The sequence below is a fragment of the Colletotrichum spaethianum genome (genome assembly GCF_022836535.1).
Source record: "Colletotrichum spaethianum MAFF 239500 DNA, contig67, whole genome shotgun sequence".
NCBI classification, from domain to species: domain Eukaryota; kingdom Fungi; phylum Ascomycota; class Sordariomycetes; order Glomerellales; family Glomerellaceae; genus Colletotrichum; species Colletotrichum spaethianum.
Genome location: NW_026054837.1, coordinates 34093 through 58471, shown reverse-complemented (window position 1 = coordinate 58471; position 24379 = coordinate 34093). Strand labels below are relative to the sequence as shown.

General features: G+C 42.0%; 1 protein-coding gene across 1 annotated transcript; it reads right to left on the bottom strand.

The window, feature by feature from the left end:
- Positions 1 to 14641: 14641 nt before the first annotated feature.
- On the bottom strand, positions 14642 to 16948 carry ColSpa_12596 (beta-glucosidase; the record flags this gene model as incomplete). Its single annotated transcript, XM_049278808.1, is given in 4 exon segments — positions 14642 to 15015; positions 15060 to 15990; positions 16026 to 16606; positions 16618 to 16948. 4 exon segments carry the CDS (start codon positions 16946 to 16948, stop codon positions 14642 to 14644), a joined length of 2217 nt encoding a protein of 738 aa, XP_049134765.1.
- Between the last annotated feature and the right edge of the window lie 7431 nt (positions 16949 to 24379).

Genomic DNA, 24379 nt, shown 5'->3' with positions numbered 1-24379 from the left:
CTCGTAGCGGAAGGCGTTGCTCTAATATTCATAATGCCATTGTACAAGCAGATCCTTGCCAACAATCCATCAGTACAAGTGCGGATAGTCTGGGCTGTTGAGCACGATAGTGAGACTGCGTTCTGGGAAGCGGGGAAAATTCCGCAACGACGATGGATGTCGCTTGTTCATTGCTTGTGGCAAGAGAGAATCTTCCAATACCGCGATTGATTCCTCATGTAAATTGTTTGTTGGCTTAGAGGGCAACTAGATACGCTGACGATAGCCTGTTATAGAATGGCATTCGATCAGATTTGCAGAGTATCTTAGATGAGGTAATCCAACAGCGCGGCCATGATCAAATCGTTGTTGTCGTTTGTGGCCGGGTATATATGGCTCAAGACTCGAGGAAAGCCGTCAAAAATTGGGTCGAAATGGGAAGGGATGCATGGTTTCACAACGAGAGCTTCAGTTGATGAGACGTGCTAATATTCATTCATAACTCGACTCAATGATCCTCAATACGCGGTGTCAGCACATGTAAAGTTGCGCATCTCAAGCATGATTGGTAACAAGCAATTTACAGAAAGATGCATATTTATTTCACCGCAATGATATTTCAAGTCGATTTTGCTGCTCAAACACATACCTGGCTTACAATTTGTTCATTCTAAATCCATAGACTTTTGTTACCTAGCATATCCAAGCATAACATTCGGAAGCCCGAAGATTGCCGAAAATGTATCTGATGAGTGGTGGTATTGGTAAGAAGAGTCCCAATGGTTGTGGGTCCAAATTTCTATAGCCTGCTGCTCCGGTATCAAATCGTAGGCTGTTACAACTCTAACATGTAGGTGCATGGAGCTTGCCGAGCCAAAATCGGATAAGTGAGAGGGAGAGGTTGGGAAGATAAGCAGCCAACAAGTAAGACAAGGTGGCGTTAGCCGCAGCTGACAGTGAATTCCGAAAGTGGATTTCTGTCGAAAGTAGTCATACTCTTCAACACACAATTATATAAATCCACCCTCGTCAAAAGTTTGTGCTTTTCCACAATTTTTAATTTCCAGTCTTACACAGACAAAAAGTAGAAGATTATCTCTTTTCACTGTTATAAGTCATGACTACTGCAACCAACTATATTATTACAGGCTGTACTGTTGCTGACAGCGATGAGCTTACTCGCAACAATATCCCCGCTTTCTGGGCAGATCCGCACTGGAGATTGGCCTGGCGCCATCGAACCCTCGAGTACCACATTTCCCAGGTGGCTAAGCGCACACCGAAGAACATGTTAAGCGAACCAGAGATAAAGCGACAACAGAAGGCCATTGATCCTACGACTGGAAATATTGTTGGCTTCGCCCGCTGGTATCTCCCTGCATCTCACACAAAGAAGGCTGACGGCACACCAGCGTGGCCTGAAGCTATCGTCCCAGCCGTTAGTCTAGAAAAACAAGCCGAGATTCAGCGTATAGCCAAAACGGCTCACTGGGACCCAAACGAGGAAGCAGATAAGCTACTTATTCCTGTCCGGAAAGCTAAAAATGAAATTCTGAAAATGCAGTCTTATATGCGTTCGTTAAGATTCCTCCTCTAGCCAAGCCTATCTAATAGTTTTTTTACTGGCAGGCCTGGACTATCTAGCTGTCCATCCAGACAATCAAGGCAAAGGAATCGGCACTCTCTTAGTAGAGAGCGGCCTAAGACAAGCCGAAGAAATGGGTTTAGATGTCTTTGTTCATGCCATGCAAGCTGGAGTGGGAGTCTATAGGCGGCTTGGGTTTAACATTGAAAACGAGTTTCTTCAAGACGACACTAGCTACGGTGGCAACGGCGAAGTCTACACCGCTCTCATGGTGTACAGGAAGAAAGTTACTGTTGCTTAACGGGATGGAAATGCCTATTACCAAGTGCACACGAAAGTTAAAGTAGTGTATTATTTTGAAATCATTAAAGTCAGTAAAACATCGTCCCAATTATGAATTACAGTCAAGCACTTGTGCGCATCTTAACCCACCCACCCCACAAGAGAGCCACCCCCATATCCGAGCCATCCGAAATTGCTGCATCGTCAAGAACATCCCTTTTTTCAAACTATCGCAACAATTGCTATTTGTCGCCAAACAACGCCATCTTTTTGGGATACCTTCTCTATTACACCATGAAGCAATACACTAAGTTTGAGCTCCAACGAGCCCTTGCAGACGTAGCAGATGGCTGCCCTATCCGCCAGGCTGCTCGTAACTGGGGTATACCATACCAGACCCTTCAGCATCGGCTGCACGGCAGGCAAAGCAGAAATACTGCGTGGGTTGATTATCAGCGATTATCGCAGTCACAGGAGGCTAATCTGGCTACTTATATATCTACCCAAGCTGCCCTAGGCAGTGCCCTTACCTATCAGCAAGTGAAGGGCCTGGCAGAGCGTATGACAGGCGATACCCAGCGACCTCTGGGGAAGAGATGGATAGCTCGATTCCTGCGGCGATACCCATCAATCAGGACCCAAAGATGCCGATCGATCGATTCTAGGCGATATAGAGCCCATACTGCAGATGCTATCCAAGAATGGTTCAGTTATCTAGATCTGCCAGCAATCAAGGGTATCTATCCATCTAACCAATGGAATATAGATAAGACTAGCATCATAGAAAGCAAAAGAAGCAATAGGCTGGTGCTAGGCTCTACGGCATTACGATATATCCAGAAAAAACAGCCTGGATCTAGGGCATAGATATCACTAATTGAGTGTGTGTCTGCTGCTGGGACCTCTTTACTTCCCCTTGTTATATATAAGGGCAAGTCAGTCCAGGCTCAGTAGTTCCCATCATCCAACCTATCTAGATATGCTGGCTAGCACTTTACAGCATCAGATAATGGCTAGACGAATGACCAGACTACCCTTGAGTGGCTGAAGAAGGTCTTCATCCCAGGGACTATGCCCAGCCAGCTAGACAAGGCCAGGCTACTAATTCTAGACGGCCATCACAGCTATATAACAATAGACTTTATGTAGCAATACTTCTAGCATCACATTTATCTGCTGTTTTTATTGCCGCATTCCTCTGCTGTCCTCCAGCCTCTAGATGTGTTAGTCTTTGGCCTATTAAAGCAGGTATATCAGAAAGGGGTTAAAAGTCTAAGTGACTAGATAAGTGACTTAACTATTGTTGGCAAAAAGGTATTTCTAGACTATTATTTTGATACGCATAAAGCAGCAATAATAACCTAGAACATAAAGTCTAGCTAGAAATGGGCTAGGTTATGGCCAGTATCTATACGGTGCCCTCTATCTAACTCCCTAGTATTAAAAGTATTATCTAGCCAGCCAGCTAGCCAGCAAAGTAGTAGCTAGCAATGGGATAAGGCAGTATCTGCTATCCCATGGTTAACCCCTCGTCACTCTGCTGATCTGCGGCATCAGTTACATCTATTTAACTAGCTGGGCAAGGATGCCCTAGATACCTATACTATCTGTTACCTATCTAGAAAGCTGCAAAAGGGATATGATGAGCAGGCATCTAGACTAGCAATTGAAGAGCAACAAGCCAGCGATCTGCAGGCCTGTCTAGATAACCAGCACAAGGGCAAGAGGAAAAAGGTCCTAACATCTCCTAACAGCACCTTTGCGACAATAGCCCATATCCAGCGGGCGCAAAATATGGATATCAGTGATGCAGATAGTCTAGATGAATCCAGCGCATCTGAATTATCTAGTGAAGCCGAAAGTTGTATCTGGGTGGGTGGAAGAGGGAGTGAAATAAGTGGTGATAGTGGTAGTGATGGTGGTGCCGATGGTGGCTCGGATGTGGGGGTGGCTCGTTAACAGGGTGGTTGTGTTAATGGGATTCTTTTATGAAAGAATCTTTGACAAACAGCAGCTAAATATAAGTGCAATTTGTTTTCTTTAAGTATGCTTTGATTGAGGAGGGCTGTTATTCAGAGTATCTTTCCGATTCTAACGCTTTTGATGAAAAAAGTTGCGGACCTTATAGCATTTCCCCTATCTAGATGCACTTCTATTATTATTTGTTGTTAGTTGAAACCTGTCATACATAAACCATGGCTGCCAATCAGCTGGTGCACACTACAAAAACTTTGCACAGCAGACCTCAGGTCAGTCAGTACCTAAGAAGGCAGCTCAGCCATCCTGCCGTCACGACTGATTAGGTCTGCCTTCGAGGCCACCTCTTTTGCCATTGCTGACCCAAGTCACGATGTACCGCCAGACAAACGCAAAGTACCTGCTACACATGTACTCCATTAATGACAGCATGCCCACTGGGAAACATAGTTGGCGAAAAGAGGCAGAGTGCCAGCTCCAGCACCACCTCCCAAGCAAATAGGTCTCATGCAAAGCAACTTAGAGGCCAGAGCAAATCATCTGGAGACGAAAGCTGAACCTGCGACGATTTATAAACGCGTTCATTAAACAAAACTTTTAAAACCTCAGCTCGAACCCGTCGTCGCCAGATTACAGAAAACAACGGTTAGCGGAAAAGGTAATTAAAACGTTTGCCCCTCCTAAAAAGGCCGTAAAGGCCGTGTAAGCTTGGCTTGTCGGTGCCGGCTTAGCCGCGGAAACCGTAAGCCTTCCGGCCAACAGACAGTGGATCTAATTCAATGCGCACGCCAAGAAGGTGAAAGATTTCTTAGTTGCCAACTTCTTCGCATACGAGCACATTGCCTCCGACAGTAGGCCGATTACTGTCAACGAGCACAATGTGCCTCTCGGACTGAGGGAGCATATAGACTACATTACTCCTGGTGCCAGATTGGGGCCAGATCCCAGCCGACAGAGGAAAGTCAAGCGGGGAAGAAAGAGAGACGAGCCCCTCGTGAAGTCCAAACTGAAGCCGATCTATCCGCGCACCAACAGGGGAACCGTTGCTGATTTAACGTCAGCTCCCAGTGGGCTTCTACCTTTGATCGCTAACGCTTGTGATACATACATAGTGGCAGGCCCCGAACGCCCCGACGGCGTCGGTTTAGGGCGAGAGGAGTGGTAGGCAGAGAGAGAAAGGGAAAAAGAAGAATAAAAAGGAAAAAAAGAAGAGAGAAAAGAAGAAAAGGAAAAGGGGAGCAGATATTGCGAGCAGGTCAAGGCGAACGTTAATTAGTTACACGGTTCGTGATGCTGTATTTCCGACACTGGCACGAGGCCTCAGCAAGGCTATTTGCCAAGTGGCAAAAACAGGGGGTTAGAACTCGACAAAGGCTTCTGTTAGTAAAATAGGAAATAGACTACTCTGTAGTCAGGCCTAGGCTGCATTCAAGGCAACAGATGAGAAATATAAGACAACTGTAGGCTAGGTATATGCGGAGGTTTCTGAAGAGGCCAGAAAGTGGTAAAAAACATCCATGTCAATATCGCTCTCGAGGTAAGAACATTTTGTACCCATTAATAGCCTCATTAGCCACTGCTCCTTAAAAACTCTATGAACCTTTATTGGAAATCTATATTTTGTATGGTTGCTAACATAAGATTTCTAGAATTAATGTCAAGTATCTATATTTCAATTATAGAGTAAATTGGTAGGATTTATTATAAGCTACCACTTAATCACCTCCTTCATCATCTGCCTGGTGAAATCGTGCTTACTTCTCGACCGGTAATAAGCCAAAGTTGCCTTGCGCTCTACGGGATGAAAATATGGTATCACGTCCGATATACGAGCCCAGTATGGGATATCCTCGCAACTCTTTACGTTTTGTAAACCAGCTTCTTCGATTTCCAAAACCCTCTGAGCGACTCTGGAAGTTGAAAAAGCATTCCATGCTTCCTCTGTTCGACCGCATTCTCGAAGAACCAAGATTGCTCTCCTACGAATGATGGGATCTCTACACCGACAGGATACCTGGAGAATATCGGAATTAGAACTGCAGCGGGTGTGATATCAAGTGGGCACACATGACGAGAGTCTTGAAGCAAGCAAATCTTGTTGGACAACTGGACTCACCTTCCACAAAGGCCCAACCAGGGCAATGTCAAGGCAGAACGTAGGTCTCTCTACAGTCGACTTTTGGTCTTGCTCGACGATATCCTCCGCCAGGGAGACAATATTCTGAAACATGGGGCAGAAAACGTCCCAATCCCTCTGATCATCGACCGTGGTTCGTGTGAGTATCGACGCTATTAACCCGAGCTCTTTCAATATACGCAACGCAGCAGTGCCTTGTCGTCTTTTATCCGTCAGATTACCACCCTGGATGTCCAAGTAAACGTCATATGCCGAAGTCCATCTTGCCAGAATGCTTGATGATTTACTATGCCAGTGCTCATCCTGGGTGAATGCAGGAAGAATCAAACCTGTAGGATTCGTCGTACGACTCGTAGAGTAAGATGCTACATGCCATTGATTTACGAGCGATTCCAGGGCTTTCGATAAGCTCGAAAAGATGGTTGGAATCTCTCGTTTCTGTGCGAAGTCTTCCATTGGTTTGTACATATCCCATCCCTGTCCATGAACCATCTTCTTTTGGTCAAATTACGTCATTTGTGCAATCGGAAAGGGGCTTACCTGGGTAACTTGAAGGTCAACGCTCTCAAACATTTCCTTTAGCATTTCTATCGTTGCATATGGAGTTTCAGACGCTCCAAGAACGTCCTGTTGATGGCGGCGGATTTCCTTGGTGTAGTTGATCTCGCACAGTATCTTCATGCCGCTTTGGATGTGTGTGATAGCGGAGCCGTAACTGCTTTGCATTGTCTATTGGCCATTAGCAAGGAATGTCGAGCCTGAATGCGTGAAACAACTGACCTCGAGGCATGCAAACAAGATGGAGCATATAAGCAGAACGTCTATTGATTGTCGTTGGCCTTCCTGTGAGAGTGGTGCAGCCAGGATTTTGATTGCCTGGCTATAGTTCTTCAGAGCAAAGTTATTCGTCCATCCATTGGTCTGACTTGGTACAGTCAAGGCCTTGGCTTGCTCAAATTCATCGTGCAAAGATCCCAGAGCGAGGGTCGTATGTCGGATCGAGGGTTCGCAAAGAGCCGCTTGGAGAAGGAGGCTTTGCCAGAAATCACTTCCAAAGAATCCAGACAGTTGTGGTGCAGTTTTCTGTTGAAAGACGTAGAACGATCGACGTTCCTTCTCAGTGCCAAAAAAACCAGTAGACGGGGGTCGAATCAATGCAGCACCAAGGGACGCGCTTGGATAATCTGGAGCTGCTGCCTTATTCAGCTCGTAGCCATCACATTTTCTACCCGTAGAGATGCATGCATAGCAAGAAGGCTTCACCTCGTCGCATTTGATTCGACGTACTGGCCAAAAAAAAGTTAGTATTGCCCCCAAATAGATCAATACAATGCAGCCAAATCTTACTCCTGCCATACTGTTAACATGAGTAGGTATCAAGGTGGATGCAGACCCCAATTAGATGAGGATACGCACTTGCATGTGTGGCATCCAGTTCGAGTTTTGGGTTGATAAGCCCGTTTCCTCTTGCCTGGAGCGACACGAGTCATTCGGGCAACACTTTGCGGTTCGGGTGGGAGGCACCTCTCAATGAGTGCGGGATGCAACGACTTTGCGTCACCTAGTCGCTTCTTGGTGGACTTACAGCAATACGCATTGCTGGGCAAAAAGCTTCAGAACACTGGGTTCATATGGTACGGAAAAAGACGCTCAAGTTGGTGTATCTAGAAAAGAAGTTCGACCCTGGAGCCCAACTGTGGACAGCAAGTGGGGGCACCAGAAGACTTTCAGCCGCAACTTCCGTGTCTCACATAAGCACTAAAGTTAGGCCTTGAAATGAAATCGGCATGACGTTTTTTTTTGTTGCTCCGGGCGCCCTGTCAGGTGACTGCTACCGGAGAGCGGATAGCTGTCAACGACAATAAGGTTGCGGCCTGCAGGGCGTGCGATTATTGATTGGGTTAAGTATATTCGTACTACTGAAGAGGTTAGAGGAGCAATGTGGCCACTGTCTCGGTTAACTACATACACATCTATCTAAGCGAGGTCATATCGACTTGATGCAAATAGACCGGATATAAGGTTTACCCCCGTGTTCACAACAATGTATGTGGATCTATCTCCGACAATAGCGATGACAGGCTTCCTGGCCAGGGCCTCCGGTAGCCGATGTGCTATGTTGGAAAGCAATGCAAAAAAAAAAAAAAACACGGACTTTTGAATGATGAAAGACAAGGCAAGTAAATCAAAGAGCTCCAATATTGTGAATGAATGCCCAAACCAATATTGGCGCAATTTATTATCCGCTTTACGCATTGCTGAATTCTCCCTGCTGAAGGATGACCTCGCCATCATGTTTCCCGTCGTTGAAACATCTGCTACACGGCCGACCTAGGAATCTCCATGGGCGTTTTTACTCTGTTCCGAATGCCTTTTGATTTCCTCTCTTTGCGACTCGGAAAGTCACTTCTTTCCCCAGCCATGATGCGACCTGGATGGAAGACATTGAGTATGAGAAGGCTGCATAGCATTGGCAGAGAGTCCAGGCAGTATTGGTACGCCTCCTGAGTGGGAATGCCGCTATGGAACCCTTGGGCATACTCGCACAGACGGAAGACAATCCTCATCTTAGCAAAAAGTTAGTGCTGGGTACCTTGTAAGGTGGATTAATGAACGCACCGTGATAAGTATTAGCACCACGATTACCGAATACAGTAACGGCATTGCCCTTGACGCTCCCTCCACGCCTTGCTGAGCATGTAGAAGGATTGTGCGGTGGATTTTGATGACGAAGAACGAAAAGACGAGAATGAATAATTGCTGGAATCCAACCCCTCCCATGTAAATGTGAATTGCTGCAAACGGAGTCAGCCAAAGTCTCCATCTCTATGTGGCGACCCACCATTCAGCACCTGCTGGTTCGGTTTCGTGTTACCAGCACTTGATGCTGCTCCAGCCACCTGAACAATGAGAGCGCTGCATAATGATCAGTCTCGGTACCTTCAAAGTTCTCAGGCGCAGTTTTACATGATATCAATGGTCACAAAATATGTCGAAAATCTCCACGCACTGATTCGATAAAGCCTAGCATCGGGGATGAAATTCCAAATCATCCTTCCTGAACAGCAGATTAGCGGGGTTCCACAGCGCTCGCACTGCAATAGGAACCGGTGGGAGCCAATTCCGAAAGCGCGCGACGTGTATCAGAGTTTCACGAGTCGTGAGAACCACGGCCAATAAGACTCACCCATAATCATATAAACGAATGCATTAGTAAAAAGAGGAGCGATCTTGTGTGGGAGTTAGCGCTTAGCCTGTTGGGGTGGCAGTGGTTGATGACTTGCCAGAGTTAGTACAAACCACGCCGTGTAAGAGGCCAGACTTTCGGGTTGACTAATGCTGATGACGCGGAAGATGTAATTGAGCGTTTGAGTAAGTCCAGACGCGACTATCACCCAACAGTATATCTTTTTATAGAATATAGCTTGTGAAAGATGCGCACAGGTGGTGAGAGCGAACAGCACCGTGAAGAGAATTGCAGCTGGGAGCGAAGGGCAAGATTCCCATAGCGTGTGTATCGGATCTACGCGGGCTGAGGAAATGTAAGCTTACATCTCCGGTGCATTATCTGTAGACACTGACCAGAGCAAGTCGCAGACGACATTTGAACGATGGAAACTAGTGGACAACGAGATACAGGGTGTGTAGTATTGGGCATGGGAAACTCTTGACACAAAGCCTTGGGGAATGAAGAATATATATATGGTCGGCACATTCTCTAGCACAATCCAACGCCTGCACAACCCTTGTTTAGCACTGTTCCCAGACCCCGAAAGTGGTTGCGTAAGTACGCTCGTATGGGCATTTGGAGATCATCGGCACGCTGACAAATGAACCGGCTCTTGGGAGGTACTTGTTACCAATGTTGGAGTCTCATAAAGCCTTACATACCGATAACCCATTCTATCGCGAGTGTTGCCGTATTTACAAGTAAGTATTCAGCTCGCGATGATTGTTTCCAGTGGACCCCATTGGCTGCTGCGTATGGACACCATGTAAATAACTCGCTTCTTACAGATGTGCATACACCCTAATGGAAGTGCTAGTGGGGGCTTTGCCTGACTTGCCTAGTCGAGTCTAGCAAGTTCTTGTTAAGTAGGGGAATAGGTGGATTGTACCTAAGGATCCAATTGGCCAGTTCGTACGGTCATCCTAGCGCTCTCTCTTGAAAGACCACAGGTAATCTTTCCGATCTCGTCATATTTTCTTTACCGCTGCTTTCTTCGCTATTAGGTACGAAAAATATGGGACCAAGGCGACGTAAGAGGGCGAAGTAAGAATTCGAAACCATGTCTTCGGGATTCAGTGGCACATCTGACGCCATGTACACCGGACACCTCGGGCCTGCGGCGAGTCGTCAAGGATGAAGTGGAGTTAAGGAGGAATTATACTGTGTATAGCAAGTGTACTACTAGTATTCTACACAACTATAAATAGGGTGTCAATGGCCAAAAGCATGAAGCAATGAAGTCCGACATGAAATCCAGCAACAAGATTCTTTGTCACAGTTGAATTTTGCATACTTCTATTTCATAAATCTATAAAGATCCAACAAAACAGCAAGCTCGCACGATCCTTTCAACAACGAACATAATTGGGTGCAAAGCTGTTCGATTTCGTCATGCAGCCAATCATCTACCTGGTCCTCACAGCTCTGACATACTCATCTGTGAATGGTTGCCTATCTGGCCATCAAGCACGGCATGAAAGGAATGTCTCTTACATTGAGGGACAGCTGAAATTACTTGGAACACGGAGCCAGTATTCACCACCAACGAGTAAGACTGCTCTTACAAACGTCCGTGTCTTCGACGGGTGGCGAATCGGTAAACCTAGCACTGTGGTGATCGATGGGGATATCATAACTTTCGATCCTCGCGGCGCAAAGAATATCATCGACGGCAAAGGTGGTGTTTTGCTTCCAGGGTTGATCGATAGCCATGCTCACGTCAGCTCGTTGGCCAGTCTCCAGACCCTGAGCAGTTTCGGTGTTACAACTGTCTTAAATATGGGCTGCTCGAATTACACGTTATGTGCCGCCCTCCGCAACCAGATTGGACTCACATCCTACTTCAGTGCGGGAGAAGGCGCCGTCGCACCGAACAGCACTCATGCCACCGCGTTCGTGTCTCGAGGCTTGGTGTACTCGCCATTCCAAGCACAACAATTCGTGGCTGATGTCTTTGGAAATAGCTCTGATTATATGAAGGTCATCTCAGAGCCCGATGGCTTTAACCAGACTATCCACGATGCGCTTGTTAGTGCGACACATGCGCTAGGTAAGGTCTCCATGACCCACGCCCAAGACTACGGATCATATGAAGTCGCCATACTGTCCAAAACCAATGGTATCCAACACGTACCATTTGACATACCGCTTACGAAAGAGATGGCACAACGCATAAAACGACAAGGGCAACATGTGACGCCAACCCTGAACATCGGCAGGATCGTCGCCGGGAATGCGACCCTAGAATCGGTACTTGCCGGCGGCCAAGGCTTGTCATACGAAGCTGGAGTGACCAGTGTACAACGGCTGATGCGTGCTGGCGTTCCGATTCTCGCCGGAACTGACGCCACTGACATTGCCAACAACTTTATCGGGCATGATCAGGTTGGGGTTACTCTGCATCGCGAGCTACGATATCTGACAGAGGCAGGCATGAGTGAAGTGGATGTGTTAAGGGCCGCGACGGTGATGCCCAGTATCTGGCACAATTTGATAGGGAGGGGATCTATCAGGGAAGGATATCGTGCAGATCTACTCCTATTGAAACCGGGGAGCGATCCACTACGGAACATCTCAAAGACAATGGACATTGCGAGGGTCTGGAATGGAGGCGTCGAATACGTGCCAGTTTATTCTGGTGTTGTTTAATGTAAGTAGTGGAAGCGCTGCCATTTCATAAGTGCAAAGCAAAGTACCAGCTGTCAGAGGATGGGTTTGCACAGAGTACTGGAGTCAACAATTTGATTTGATCCGCCGATCCAGTCCCTATATGCAAGCCTACTTCTGGCCCACCTTATGTATCAATGCATAGCTTAGTAGTAGTTCAAGCCTGACTATTATTAATGTTTATCTCCCTAAGTTTAGACTGTTGACGCAGGCGAAGGAGATGTATGTAGACTAGACCACCTGGGCGCCCTTTGCCCTTAACAGGGACGTCACCGGCGACAAATACTACAAACAAACAAACAATTAATGTTTATCTTTTTTATAGACACTTAGTTATCATAAGTATAGTTAGATTAAATTTTAGGATTTGAGACAGAGGCTAATATAGGTGAGGTTTTCTTGCGTTTGGAGATGCTGTAGAATTTGTTAACATTGTGTTTTTAGTTAATCTCCTCATTTTAAAGTGAGTACATACTGTGTTCTTGGCTTTCTTCCACGACGATGATCCCTAAATCGCAGTGGAGTGACTTGCGAGCCTAACTTTTATATAAGGTATCGGTCTCTCCAGACACACATTTCATTTTCACACTTTTGGATTTTAGAAAAAGCCTTGACACTGTTTGTTTGACGCCAGGCATTACCTCAATGAGTTGTGTCTTTACGTGCGAATCGTTTACACTTACGCATGTCTAAGTCTTGGCAAACTCTCGATAGGTTGTTCCGTCAAGTTCCCTCTCTTCCCCCTTGAGCACACGCCTATAGCATTGGGAGGATGATGACCGACAGATGAGATGACAAAAAGCCGAAGTCGCTGGTCTCAGCGTCTTTAAGATCTCGATATCCCTTATCATACTCTTCCCTTTCTGTCCTCAACTCATATCTGAGCCCCTTCTCATCCGATGATAACAGAAAATGAGCCGGCCTACTATATAGATGGCCGATCTGGTTGATTTTCGGCGGCTGCTGATAGCTGGCGTCATCAGCGTAAAGTGGTGAGGAGACCAGAAGTTCAGTTTCCACGCCAGTGGTGGTTTGCAAAAAGATGCATCCGACCATGAGCGACGAATTGGAAGATCAGAAGGGTACTTGACGGCAGAACCAAAAACTTTCGATCTGTTTAGACAATTTTTAAGCAGACTAAGCAGAATGGCGGGAGGCTCAGGCAGCCAGGGAGTCAAGACGGTCCACGTTAACATGGTGACGGACACCACCATCACAAACGTTGCAGCTGAGAAACTGCGAACCAGCTTGCGATCACATTGGGCGTCTAGAAATTATAAACACCGTTGATGCAGAGACGACACAGCAAATTTGAGATAATGCGCTTCCGGCAGCGCAGGCGAAAACGCACCCAAAAGCCGACATCGTATGGCTGAGGAAGATGTAAGGAACAACTCATTGCATGTTAGGAACGACAATGGGTAAAGTAAGGTGGTCGCGAACAGGGAGGCTATTAATGCTGGACAAGTGCATTGAGAGATTGCTCGCTTTCCCTGCTAATAGACATCGATTGCGACATACCCAAGTCTCGCACCAGCTTGTACCTCCGCAGTACCAAACTTGCTACTGTGTCATCATACACACGGTCTAGGTGTTGCAATCACTAAATGACCCTCTTCTCCGCCAAAGCTGAAGACATAATTGTGGCCTCTACTCTTAGCACTGATCCTGACGCTATTCTGTGCACCACAGGATAGTGCAGAAGATTTTTGTGAATTATGGTAGGAATTGCGATGATTAAAAGCTTGCAGGGGATTTGGAGGTTGCAGAAAGTGGAAAGTGAGGCAGTGTCGGCAAGATATGAGGGATGCGGCAAGGGTGAGGAATGCTTGAACGGCGAGGGCAATACTTGAATGCATTTCTGAAGGCGGGACATAGGGTTGTGAAGAGTCTTAATGAGGCTGCAGTGCGTTCGTTATCCAAGAAAAAAGATTAAAACCAGCTGTGTACCCTTGATAACCTGTATTTCGCTCTAGAGGCTTTTTCCCTAATGCATGCACGACAACCATTAGTTTCACCCTAAGAGATCGACCCCAGCCTCCTCATGTATTAAAAACGCCTTACGCAGTGCTTATCAGAGGTTCACGGAAATTTTGACTCAGTGCTTCCCGTTCCTGTTCTCTTTCCAGCGTCGCCGCGGCGGACTATTCCATTAGTCCCTGAAATTAATTACACGCATTTCAGCCGCGCCCGCATGTCAGCTGGTATATAAGCGTCTCATTTTATGTTACTGCTAATCATGCGGAAGGTCTTACGTATTGTCATGTGGCGTCAAGTACTTCGAGCTGGGTAAAATGGTCGTGGTAGTATTGCTTTTTCGCCACATCACACCTACACTCCCAAGGAGCCGCTGTTTCAACTTGCCCGCTCAGAGTGAAAGTTACTGATTCAAAGTCGACGAGTGGTTTAACAGTATCATTTTCCAAGACAATTCATGTCAGAGGAATCAGTTAACAGCAAGGAAGGTAAATGCATTCGCTTGGTACAACCGTATTAATCCTAGGAAAATTTCTTGTTTCTTATGACCAAGAATCCAAGCAAGGTTTCCTGCAAGGCTTGGTGCTCACCTGGTTGCTTAGATTTCTTGATTACATTCAGAACGTGAGGATGGTTCCAGGCGGATTTCTATCATTTTTCAACGCAAGCTACCGATGGCCAATGACGGCTTATCTTGTTGCTCAATCTTTACTCACGCTCACCAATCCACGTACTTGGAGCCTTCTTCAGGTTGGCAATTTGAGATTGTTAAGTCAGGCAATCACAGATGCAAGACATTTTTTCAAGGCTATATCTCCAAAGTCTGCTTTAACCGGATGTCAGTTGCCGAAAATCCCAAGAGGATCTCGTACTGGCCGCGCACAAATCTCCATCCCTCAGTGTCATTATCCCATATTGTTAGATCATCAAATTTAACGATCATTTCAACAATCTGAACATCGCCAGCCTTAACTTCTGTCTTTTTAAACGCTTTCAGAAGCTTTGGTGGTTCCTTGGCGGCATCGGGATAACCAACGTAGAGCTGAATAACCTGCTTTGCGCTGTGTGTTCCTTCGTTTCTCAGGCTTGCCCTGGCAACGAATGTATCATTATTCAACGAAACCTCCAATCCTTCCAAGTTGAACGTAGAATACGTCAGCCCGTGTCCGAAGGGGAATAAGGCTCCACTCCGCGTTGGTCATAAGCCTTGTATCCCACGTATAGACCTTCCGAGTAGGGCACCTCGATGTCTGTACTGATCTGTATGGTGTCTTCCAGAGTTCTCGGAAATGTCAAAGGCAATTTTCCGCTCGGGCTCACGTCACCGAAAAGAAGATGCGCGAGCGCTAGACCAACCTGTTGGCCTGGATACCAAATCTCCATTACGCCATCCACATCCTCAATCCAGGGCATGAGGATCGCTGAATTCGTGTTGAGAATGACTACCGTTCTTTTTGAGATCCCGGCGAGTCGGTTAATAAGCGCGTCTTGATCGCCGGGCAGAGAGAGGCCTAATCCCCTCTCGGCGCCTTCCGAAAGTTGATCAGAAGCGAAAATTATACTCAAGTCTGCCCACCTAGCGAGCTCATCGGCCGCAGAATCACGTGTCTGATTGCCGACGTCTACACCGAGGGTGACGCCGTATCCACCAGTCGACAACGAGTAACCCATATTGTATTCAAGCACAAGTTGGAGTTCGGATCCGGATTTGAGGTATGCATTGCCTTGAATGGTGTTACCAAAATTCGCGTATGACATGTTCGCCACAAGGACATCGTCCAAATACAGGAGTGCGGTACCCTGGCCGTACATGGAGAAATAGTACATGCCAGTCGTGTTTGGGAGAAAGGTGGCTTCATAGATGGCCGAGAAGACATCCGGGTACGCTTGCCACAACTCAGAGGGATAGGTTGCGATTGTGATATTGGGAACAAAGTTTGTCTTGTTGACAAGGCCTGAGAAGTCGGTGGTATTGTAGTACGTCACATTCACGCCGCCGTCCCGGAACAAACTTGAGGGGACTGCGGGAATCTGCCCGGTACCGGGATATGCTTCTGCGTATTCGACTGAGATGTTATCGGTGCTTCCACGGCGCTTGAGTGCATCAAGGGGTGCTTGAACAACCATGGTAGAGTCGATAACAAAGCCGCCATGGTTCTCTGAGACTTGATTTTCGGCGGTCGCCCCAATACCAAAAGCGCAATCTTGGAGTACTTCTCAGGGGAAATAGGTAGCGTGTCTCGAGCATTCTTGAGCAGTACCGCGCCGTCTTCAACCATCCGCTGCGCCAGATCCAGGTGTTCTTGTGTGCGCACATGAGCCGTAGAGTCTCCTTTTACCGGATTGTCGACTTGTCCTAGCTTGAACATGTACCGCCAGGCTCTCTCAATCATGTCATCGAGGCGTGCCCGTGAAATTGATCCATTGTTGATAGCTTCAGCAAGAAGGTCGCCGTAGTATGCTGGGAATCCGTAGCTGTTTGTCAGATCGCCGCCCGGCATTGAGATGTCTAGCCCTGCCATGGCGGCCTTGACGGTGCTTCGAGTGGAAAAATACCAGTCCGCTACCACGAAGCCTTTGAAGCCCCAGTCTTGCCGTAGAGTAGTATTGAGAAGCCAATCGTTCTCGCAGGTGAATGAGCCATTTAGTCTGTTATAAGAGCACATGACGCTCGCCGCATCTCCCTCCTGTACGCTTGCCTTGAATGCTGGCAGATAGAGTTCATGCATCGTTCTCATATCGACAACAGGATCAACCGTCACCCACTCCGGACCTATACCGAACCTGTTCGTGTCCTGATTGTATGCTGCGAGATGCTTCGGACACGCCAATGCGCCCTGACTCTGTATCCCATTGTACCAGCAACCGCCATGCGTGCGGTCAGCCATGGGTCCTCGGATAGCACCTCGGCGGCACGAGCCCAAAGGGGAGAACGAAGGATGTTGATAGTCGGCGCAAGGACGATGTTACGACCCTTGCCCATGTGCTCCTGGCCGAGTGCTTGGCCAAATTCATACTGTAAAGACGTATTCCAGGAGCTGGCTGCCATCACTGGAGCCGGAAACGCGGTTACATTGTCTAGGGAGTTGCCGACACCAGCGGGGCCGTCGCCCATGCAAATGTCAGGGATACCGATGGTAGAGTTTCCTCAGATGTGTCCGATACAGGCATTGACGCCCGTCCCATTGTCTGTCAGCTATAAACAACTTGTCAATGACCGAGGAACTGAATTTGCAGTGGCAGTAGTCGCAGATATACTGACCTCCGTATCACCCTGTACCATGGCGAGTTTCTGGGCATCGTTGAGTTGAGCTATAAATGACAGAAGTCGTTCTTCTGTTGACAGGGCCTTGTTAAGCCATGGCTGAGCCGCAAGCGCATTTGAAGCTAACAGCACATGCAAAGTATGAATTGTTGACCTCATTTTATTTAAAATGCGAGAAGGAAGGGAAAGTGATATGATTATTTGCCTTCACAATGCAGCGGGTCATTGACACAAACAACGAGCATGGCGTTTCAATCTGCATAGTCCCTCATCAAATAGTTGTCCGACTGTTGCGTTATCATGTTTCTTCCTCTTGCACTATGTTGTCGCTTGATGACAGTCGAACAAAGTTTGTTGATGCTAGTGGCCCGGCGTCCTAAGAAAACCCCACTATATGTTAGAAGACCGATGTGGACCTTCGTAAGTGCGGCTATCTGGCCATAGGCAAATTGCTATTTGGCCGTTTCTAACCACTTCGGGCAGGAACACAGCCACACAGCAGACAGATCCACAAGTTTGAATGTATCTCTCTATCTCAAGGTACAAAACGCTGTGTTACCTTGTTTTATCCTAATTATTTACCATATTCCTTACCTAAACCAAAAGCCTACACAATCCCTGATTACTGACCCTAACTATGTCCTAAACTAGAGGAGTAGGCTATCAGTTTAACTAAGAAATATAGTGAATAGTTAGGGGTGTTTATAACCTGCAGTAGAGACGGATAGGCGGGTAGGGTTGGGGTCAGGCTTGGCAAGGCAGTGTAACGGGCTGCGCCCAAGATGGGCCCTGCTGTACTTCGTGGCCGGGACCTTATCCGCAGACCAACCTTAGATAGACCTACCGCGGAACCTACAACACCAACAACCCAATAGTTAGTGCAGCGCTGCCCTGATCAGACCAACGGTAAAGGGGGGATATTTGGTTTTTCTCTTCGAATCCTTATCTAAGTGTAATTATAGTAGTTACTGTAGCACGTTATAAAAATACACGCCTTAGACCGTTATGTTATCCTTAGATTGTAAAACAATAGGGTCCTCTATACTAGATGGACAGTTTGTCTAGTAAGCAACCTTCGCTGACGGCAGGCCGGCGTCCCTGAGGAGACTGCTTGTGGGAGTTGTCTTCCAAACGAGTATAACTGCCCTTGCTGCCGCCGTGATGACCTTTTAGATCATGCGCGCAAGTCCTTGGTCTGTGTTGACTTTGATTGTTTGGGGGAGCAGACGAATGTCAGTCTTAGTGCTGCGGCTGATGGCTGGCTTTGTTGTACCTCTGTACCAGGCCTTGGCGTTGATTAGCGTGATTGGTAATACGTAAGAAGTGACGGCGTTGTGGACGGTGGCCGCTGGAAGCCCTATTCTTGTGTTCATTAAATGCCTGAGGTGCTTAGCTTCTCTTTCTGCTGTAGCCACTCTCGTTTTAATATGATGCTGAAAGGATATTCTTTTGTTGAACTAGACACCTAATCAGCGCATAGACTTGGTTAATACCTTAATGTTAAGGTTTCTGGCCTTAATTGCTAATAGTTCTTTTGGCTATTTATGCTTCCTAGAGAAATAAATAGCTTTGTACTTGTTTAGGACAAAAGATACTTTGTTCTTAGTTCCCTAAATAAGGATACTAGTAGTACTGCAATTTAGTATCTCTATCCTTCTCTCGAAAGAAGGGTTTATAGCTAGAGTTCTGATGTTGTCCGCCTACCTAAATCGCAAATTTAGGTCGTCTTTAAGTATGTCTGTTTAATAAAGCAGGAAGACGACAAGAGATAGTGGAGAGCCCTGGGGCAGTCTATAGGTCAGAGAGAAATATTCTGGCGTTGTATCCTCTAAGCTGACTCTGGCAATTCGGTTATAGCAAAAGCTGAAGATTTGTCTGCTCAAGCGGCGAGGCCAGCCTTGTTGGCGTAGCCTGACGACGAGCAGGTTTCAAAGGACAGAGTCGGATGCCCCTTCCACGTCCATCATAACCAGTGCAGCCGCGATCCCTTTGTCGAGGGCCGTCTCGATGTCGTGGGTCAGGCAAATCGTTAGATCGACCGCCGATCTGCACAGCAGAGCCCGTACTTGCTGCGGGCTGGCTACACTTTGCAGGATGGTGAGATATATAAAATTCTCCTGGCTATCAGTTTCTCGAAGCCTTTGCCTAGACAAGATAGTAGGGCATTAGCCGCCAGGATCCGGGCTTGAGGCATCTCACCCCGCTGTTACGACCCAACAAGCATAACATAACCAGGGTCGCCCCACGGGCGCCTAGCGGTTACAAGACAAGGTTATATGCGGGATAGCACGGGAACACGTCAATCCCCCTCTCGGAACGGAAGAACTAAGGAAGGTCACGTGAAGATAAGAAGGACTAACAACAGATAAGCAGTCCATGACCCAGGACTAACATACCAAGGATCAGTCCTCATCAAAGACTAACTTTAAGAGAATAGTCTTAATAAGATAATAATAGAATATAAAAATAATTACTTTAAATTAAACTAAATACCTTTTATAACTCTTTAGTAATTAACTTTATAATTTATTTTTTTATAAGTAACTTTTAAATTATTTTTTTATTATAAAGCTATAAAGCTATTTATACTTAAATATATTTAACTAATTATTAGATATTAATAAACTAGTAAAATTATTAATAAGACTTATTTTATTATTACTAAATATTAGTTTTAATTACTTATTAATAAAAAATACTACTATTAGATATTTAATTATAATACTTTAATTAGTTAACTACTTTTATTTAATAAATTAACCTTAATATTTACTAAATAGTAATAATATCCTTTAAAGCTACTTTAATTTTATTTTTTAATAGATCTAAAAGAAAAGTAATTATATGTTTTAAACTTATAAGTTTAGACTAAGAAATAAAAAGTATTAAGTCCTTTAGTAATAAGAATAATAATACTAAAATAGCTAAATAACTTAAGAAGACTTATAAAAATATTATAAATATATAATAAGTATTTAATAATAATATAGTACTTTTTAATTAACTTTAAGCTAAGATCTAGTAAACTAATAACTTTAAAAAAAAGTTTATATTCTCTAAGCTATTATTAATATTATCTTAACTTTACTAAAAGAATAAGAAAAACTTAAGCTTAAGTCTTTTACTACTTATAATAAGACTTCTAGAACATTAAAAGGATTCTTAATTTAGATTAGAACCTATTAAATATTCTATATAAGTAACTTTTATATAAAAACAAAGAAAATCATTTATATAAATATCTTTTTTAAAAGGTAAGTCCTTTCTTAGTTTAAACCTTACTTAGAAGACTACTTAGATAATAAAACGCTAAAATACTATAACCTAAAGACCTAGTAGATCTTTAAAAGCTTTATAGGATTTAAGTATACCTTAAAATCCTTATTCTAGGACTTAAATAAAAAATTATAAGCTAAATAAGACTTAGTAAATCTTAAATAAACTAAATTAACTATTAACTATACTATAAAGTTCTAAAGAATCTATATATAACTTAATTATACTAATAATACTAAGATCTTTATGTTCTACTAAGAACTTAAAGAAAAAGTAAAAGATAAGCTATTTAAGCTTAACTAACTAAAAAACTTCCTATAATATATAGAAATTATAGTTAGAATTAATACTAGGTGTTAAATAGATTCTCTCTTTCTAAGAGAACCTGTTTATATAATTATACTTAGGTTAAAGTTAAGGTAAACCAAAGATATATTTTCTATGATTATCTTCCTAACTATAAGACTTAGCTTTTATACACAAGATATATAATCTTATATATCCCTAAGTTAATTCAGTATAAATATACTTTTAATCCTTTTAGTAGATAACTAAGAGCTAAATATCTAGTCTATACCTTTTACTATAATATATATCCTTAAGTTATACGTATTATATAACTAGCTAGTACTATTATTCTAATACTTATAACTTTTTCTTTTATAACTATATAACTCCTTATAGTATCTAATTAAGTTATACTAATTATAATATTAATAACCTTATTATATAACCTTATAGGTTAAGCTATTTATATTATATAATAAATCACTAATATTAAAACTCTAAGTAACTATTTATTCTCTTTTTACCTAGTTAAGTAAATAAGTTATATGTTAATAAAGTTCCTTTTTTTCTTGTTAACTTTACTTCTACTTCTACTATTAATATACCTTCTTTTCTTTATGTAATAACCTTAAGTATTTAAAACCCTTTTTATTTTTTTTTTTCCCTCTTTTCTTTTCTTCTTTACCCTTTACACATATTATTTTCCTATATAATTAATTAATAATAATCTTCTCCTTTTTCCCTAATTAACTCTAATAATAACTACTTATATATAAGATTTCCTTTTATATATTTCCTTTTACTAATTTATTAATAATACCTTATATAATTAATCTATTATATTTATTATTACCTTTAATAATTTAATCTTTAGTAATATTAATATATATACTAATATATCTAATAGTTATTAGCTTTATCTTTTAACTAATAACACTAATAATTATACTCTTCTACTAGCTTTAACTATTAATATATATTACTTTTATCTTTACCTTGTCTTTATACGTTAACCTTAACTATAAGATAAGGAGCGTCTTATTATTAATATACTGTCACAGAATATTAAGATCTGCGTTACTAGCAACACTTCTGTCCAGCAGTTTATTACCAGCATCATCCACCGCTAAGGCTATTTCCTTATAGTCTTAGTTTAGTCTTATAGTCATACAGCTATTACCTATAGCAATAAATACACAACTAATAACTCCCTACGCTTCTACCAATACACCCACATTCTTACCTTTCAAGGTAACGCTTACGCCAAGTACGTCTAGTAGTCGCATAGCGCTTACTACACCTACTACAATTAAGATATTAATTTATCTAATAACCTAAGCAATAATAATAATAATAATAATAGTAGCCCTAGCAACTACAAAGCTTTTAACGTCACTAATACTTATAAGCCTTATACGCCTAGCAGTAAGCTTAGTAAGAACATTAACAAAGGTAATTATTTTCTTAGTACTTCTATTAGCCTTATAGTTATTAATAAAAAGTAATTATATAACTTCTTTTCCTTAAAATCTTATATAATAATTAAATAAATTATATAATATAGTAATTTAAAAAGGTTATAGATATAATAGAGGTATAATCTAATTTTAAGATTAGTATTAGTAGTAGTTAAGTATATTAAATACTTTTTTAAAGTTATACTTTATTTTTAAATAGATAATTATATATGATAGTAAAGTTATATAAATTAATTATTAAGTATTTTCTTTTAATCTTTTAATATATACCTTAATTTAAATCCTTAATATATTTATTATAATTAATTATCTAAGTACTAAGTTTAGTGATTTCTTAGTAAAGGTATTAATAAGGTTATTATTAGAATAACAGCACTAGCTGGTTGTATAACATACACGACTCAGGGACACACATCATAGCAAAGGGCACAGACTAGATATTTGGCTCTTAGTTATCTATTAAAGGGATCAAAAGTATATTTATACTAAACTAACTTAAGGACATATAAGATTATATATCTTATATATAAAAGCTAAGTCTTATAGTTAAGAAGATAATCATAGAAAATATATCTTTAGTTTACCTTAACTTTAACCTAAGTATAATTATATAAACAGGTTTTCTTAGGAAAAGAGAATCTATTTAATATTAATTAGTAGTTACTTAGTAATTTATATAATTACTTTATATAATTATAGATTAGTAAAAGTAAAGAAATAAGACTTAGGCTTTATAGCTAGGCTACTAGGTAGTCTTATATTTTATATAAAACAAGAAATCCTTAAGGATACCTAAGGGGTTATACTAGAAAGTCTTTTATGCTAAGAAGCCTTAATCCTACTTATTATTACTTACTAAATTAAACTAGGTAGATAAAATAAAGACGACTTTTACTTTATTATTATATAAGATAAATTCCTGTTATTACTTACTAAGCTAAACTGAATAAGAATCTTTATTATACTATATATAGAGTATAAAGTATATATTATAATACTAAATAAACTAATTTTAACATTATATAATATAAAATACTACTAAATATAATATAGCTTCTTAAAAGAATCTAGAAGATAATTATTAAAGCTAATATAATAAGACAATTAATACATAGGCATAAGGAATTAATACACGGGTATACGGCTTACACAAGCATAGCTATTTGCTTATCTTATTAGCTAAAAAATCAGGTATATCCCTATGAAGATAGTGAAGGTAATTACACTAACATATCCTACTAAGCTATTATTACCATAGAATAACTGCCTTGTAGGCTAACATTTTATAGCTATAGAGAAGGCTATTAGCTTGTTAACCTTTCATAGCTATAAAAAGCTGCCTTCTCTATGCTAAGCCTTTATAGCTGTGAAAGATTAGTAAGCTAGTAGCCTTTTCTATAGCTATAAAAAGCTGTCTTCTTTACGCTAAGCCTTTATAGCTATAAAAAGCTATCTCTTTTTTACTTAGTAACTAAGATTTATAAAGGCATAAATTACAGTTTACTTATATCTAGTTCTATTAATCTTAGATAAGCTATTTATAGTAATAAAAAGCTATTATTTCTTTTATAGTATAAACTACTTAACTATTTTTTTAAGTAATATTACTATAAAAGCTTATACTTATTCTTATTACTAAATAATATCTTTTAATTATATTATTACCTTTAAATATTAAGCTATAATAGCTATCTACTTATATAATTTCTTATAGTCTTTTCTTTACTAAGAGTACTAGATTAGCTTTTTGTTTACTTCTAGGATAAGGTTAGAGCCTAGCTTTAACTTAGTTAGCTTATTTTTTATATAAGCCTTACTATTATTAACTTATTTTAGCTTCCTACTAGGTAACTTTACTTCTAACTAGCTAAGCTTTTACTGTTATAGACTCTAGTAGCTTAAATAGCTAGTTAGCTTTTCTGAGGTATAGCTAGCTATAATAAAATCAGTTATACTATATTCTTTAGCTTACTATAAAGAAAAGTTATAATCTTTAGGTTAAAGATCTAATAATATAAATTAAAAAAAAATGTCTTTTATAGATACTATTAAGGGTAAACCTTTTATTTACTAAAAGTTACTAAATTAGCTATTTTTAAGTAGATCTTATAATAGTATAAGATACTAAGCTTAACTAAAACAAAGTAGTTGTTATTATAGTCCTTAAGAGGAGCTAAGAATAGCCTCTTATCAAAAGGTATTACCTTTTATATTAGCTAGTATTACTCCTTAATTAACA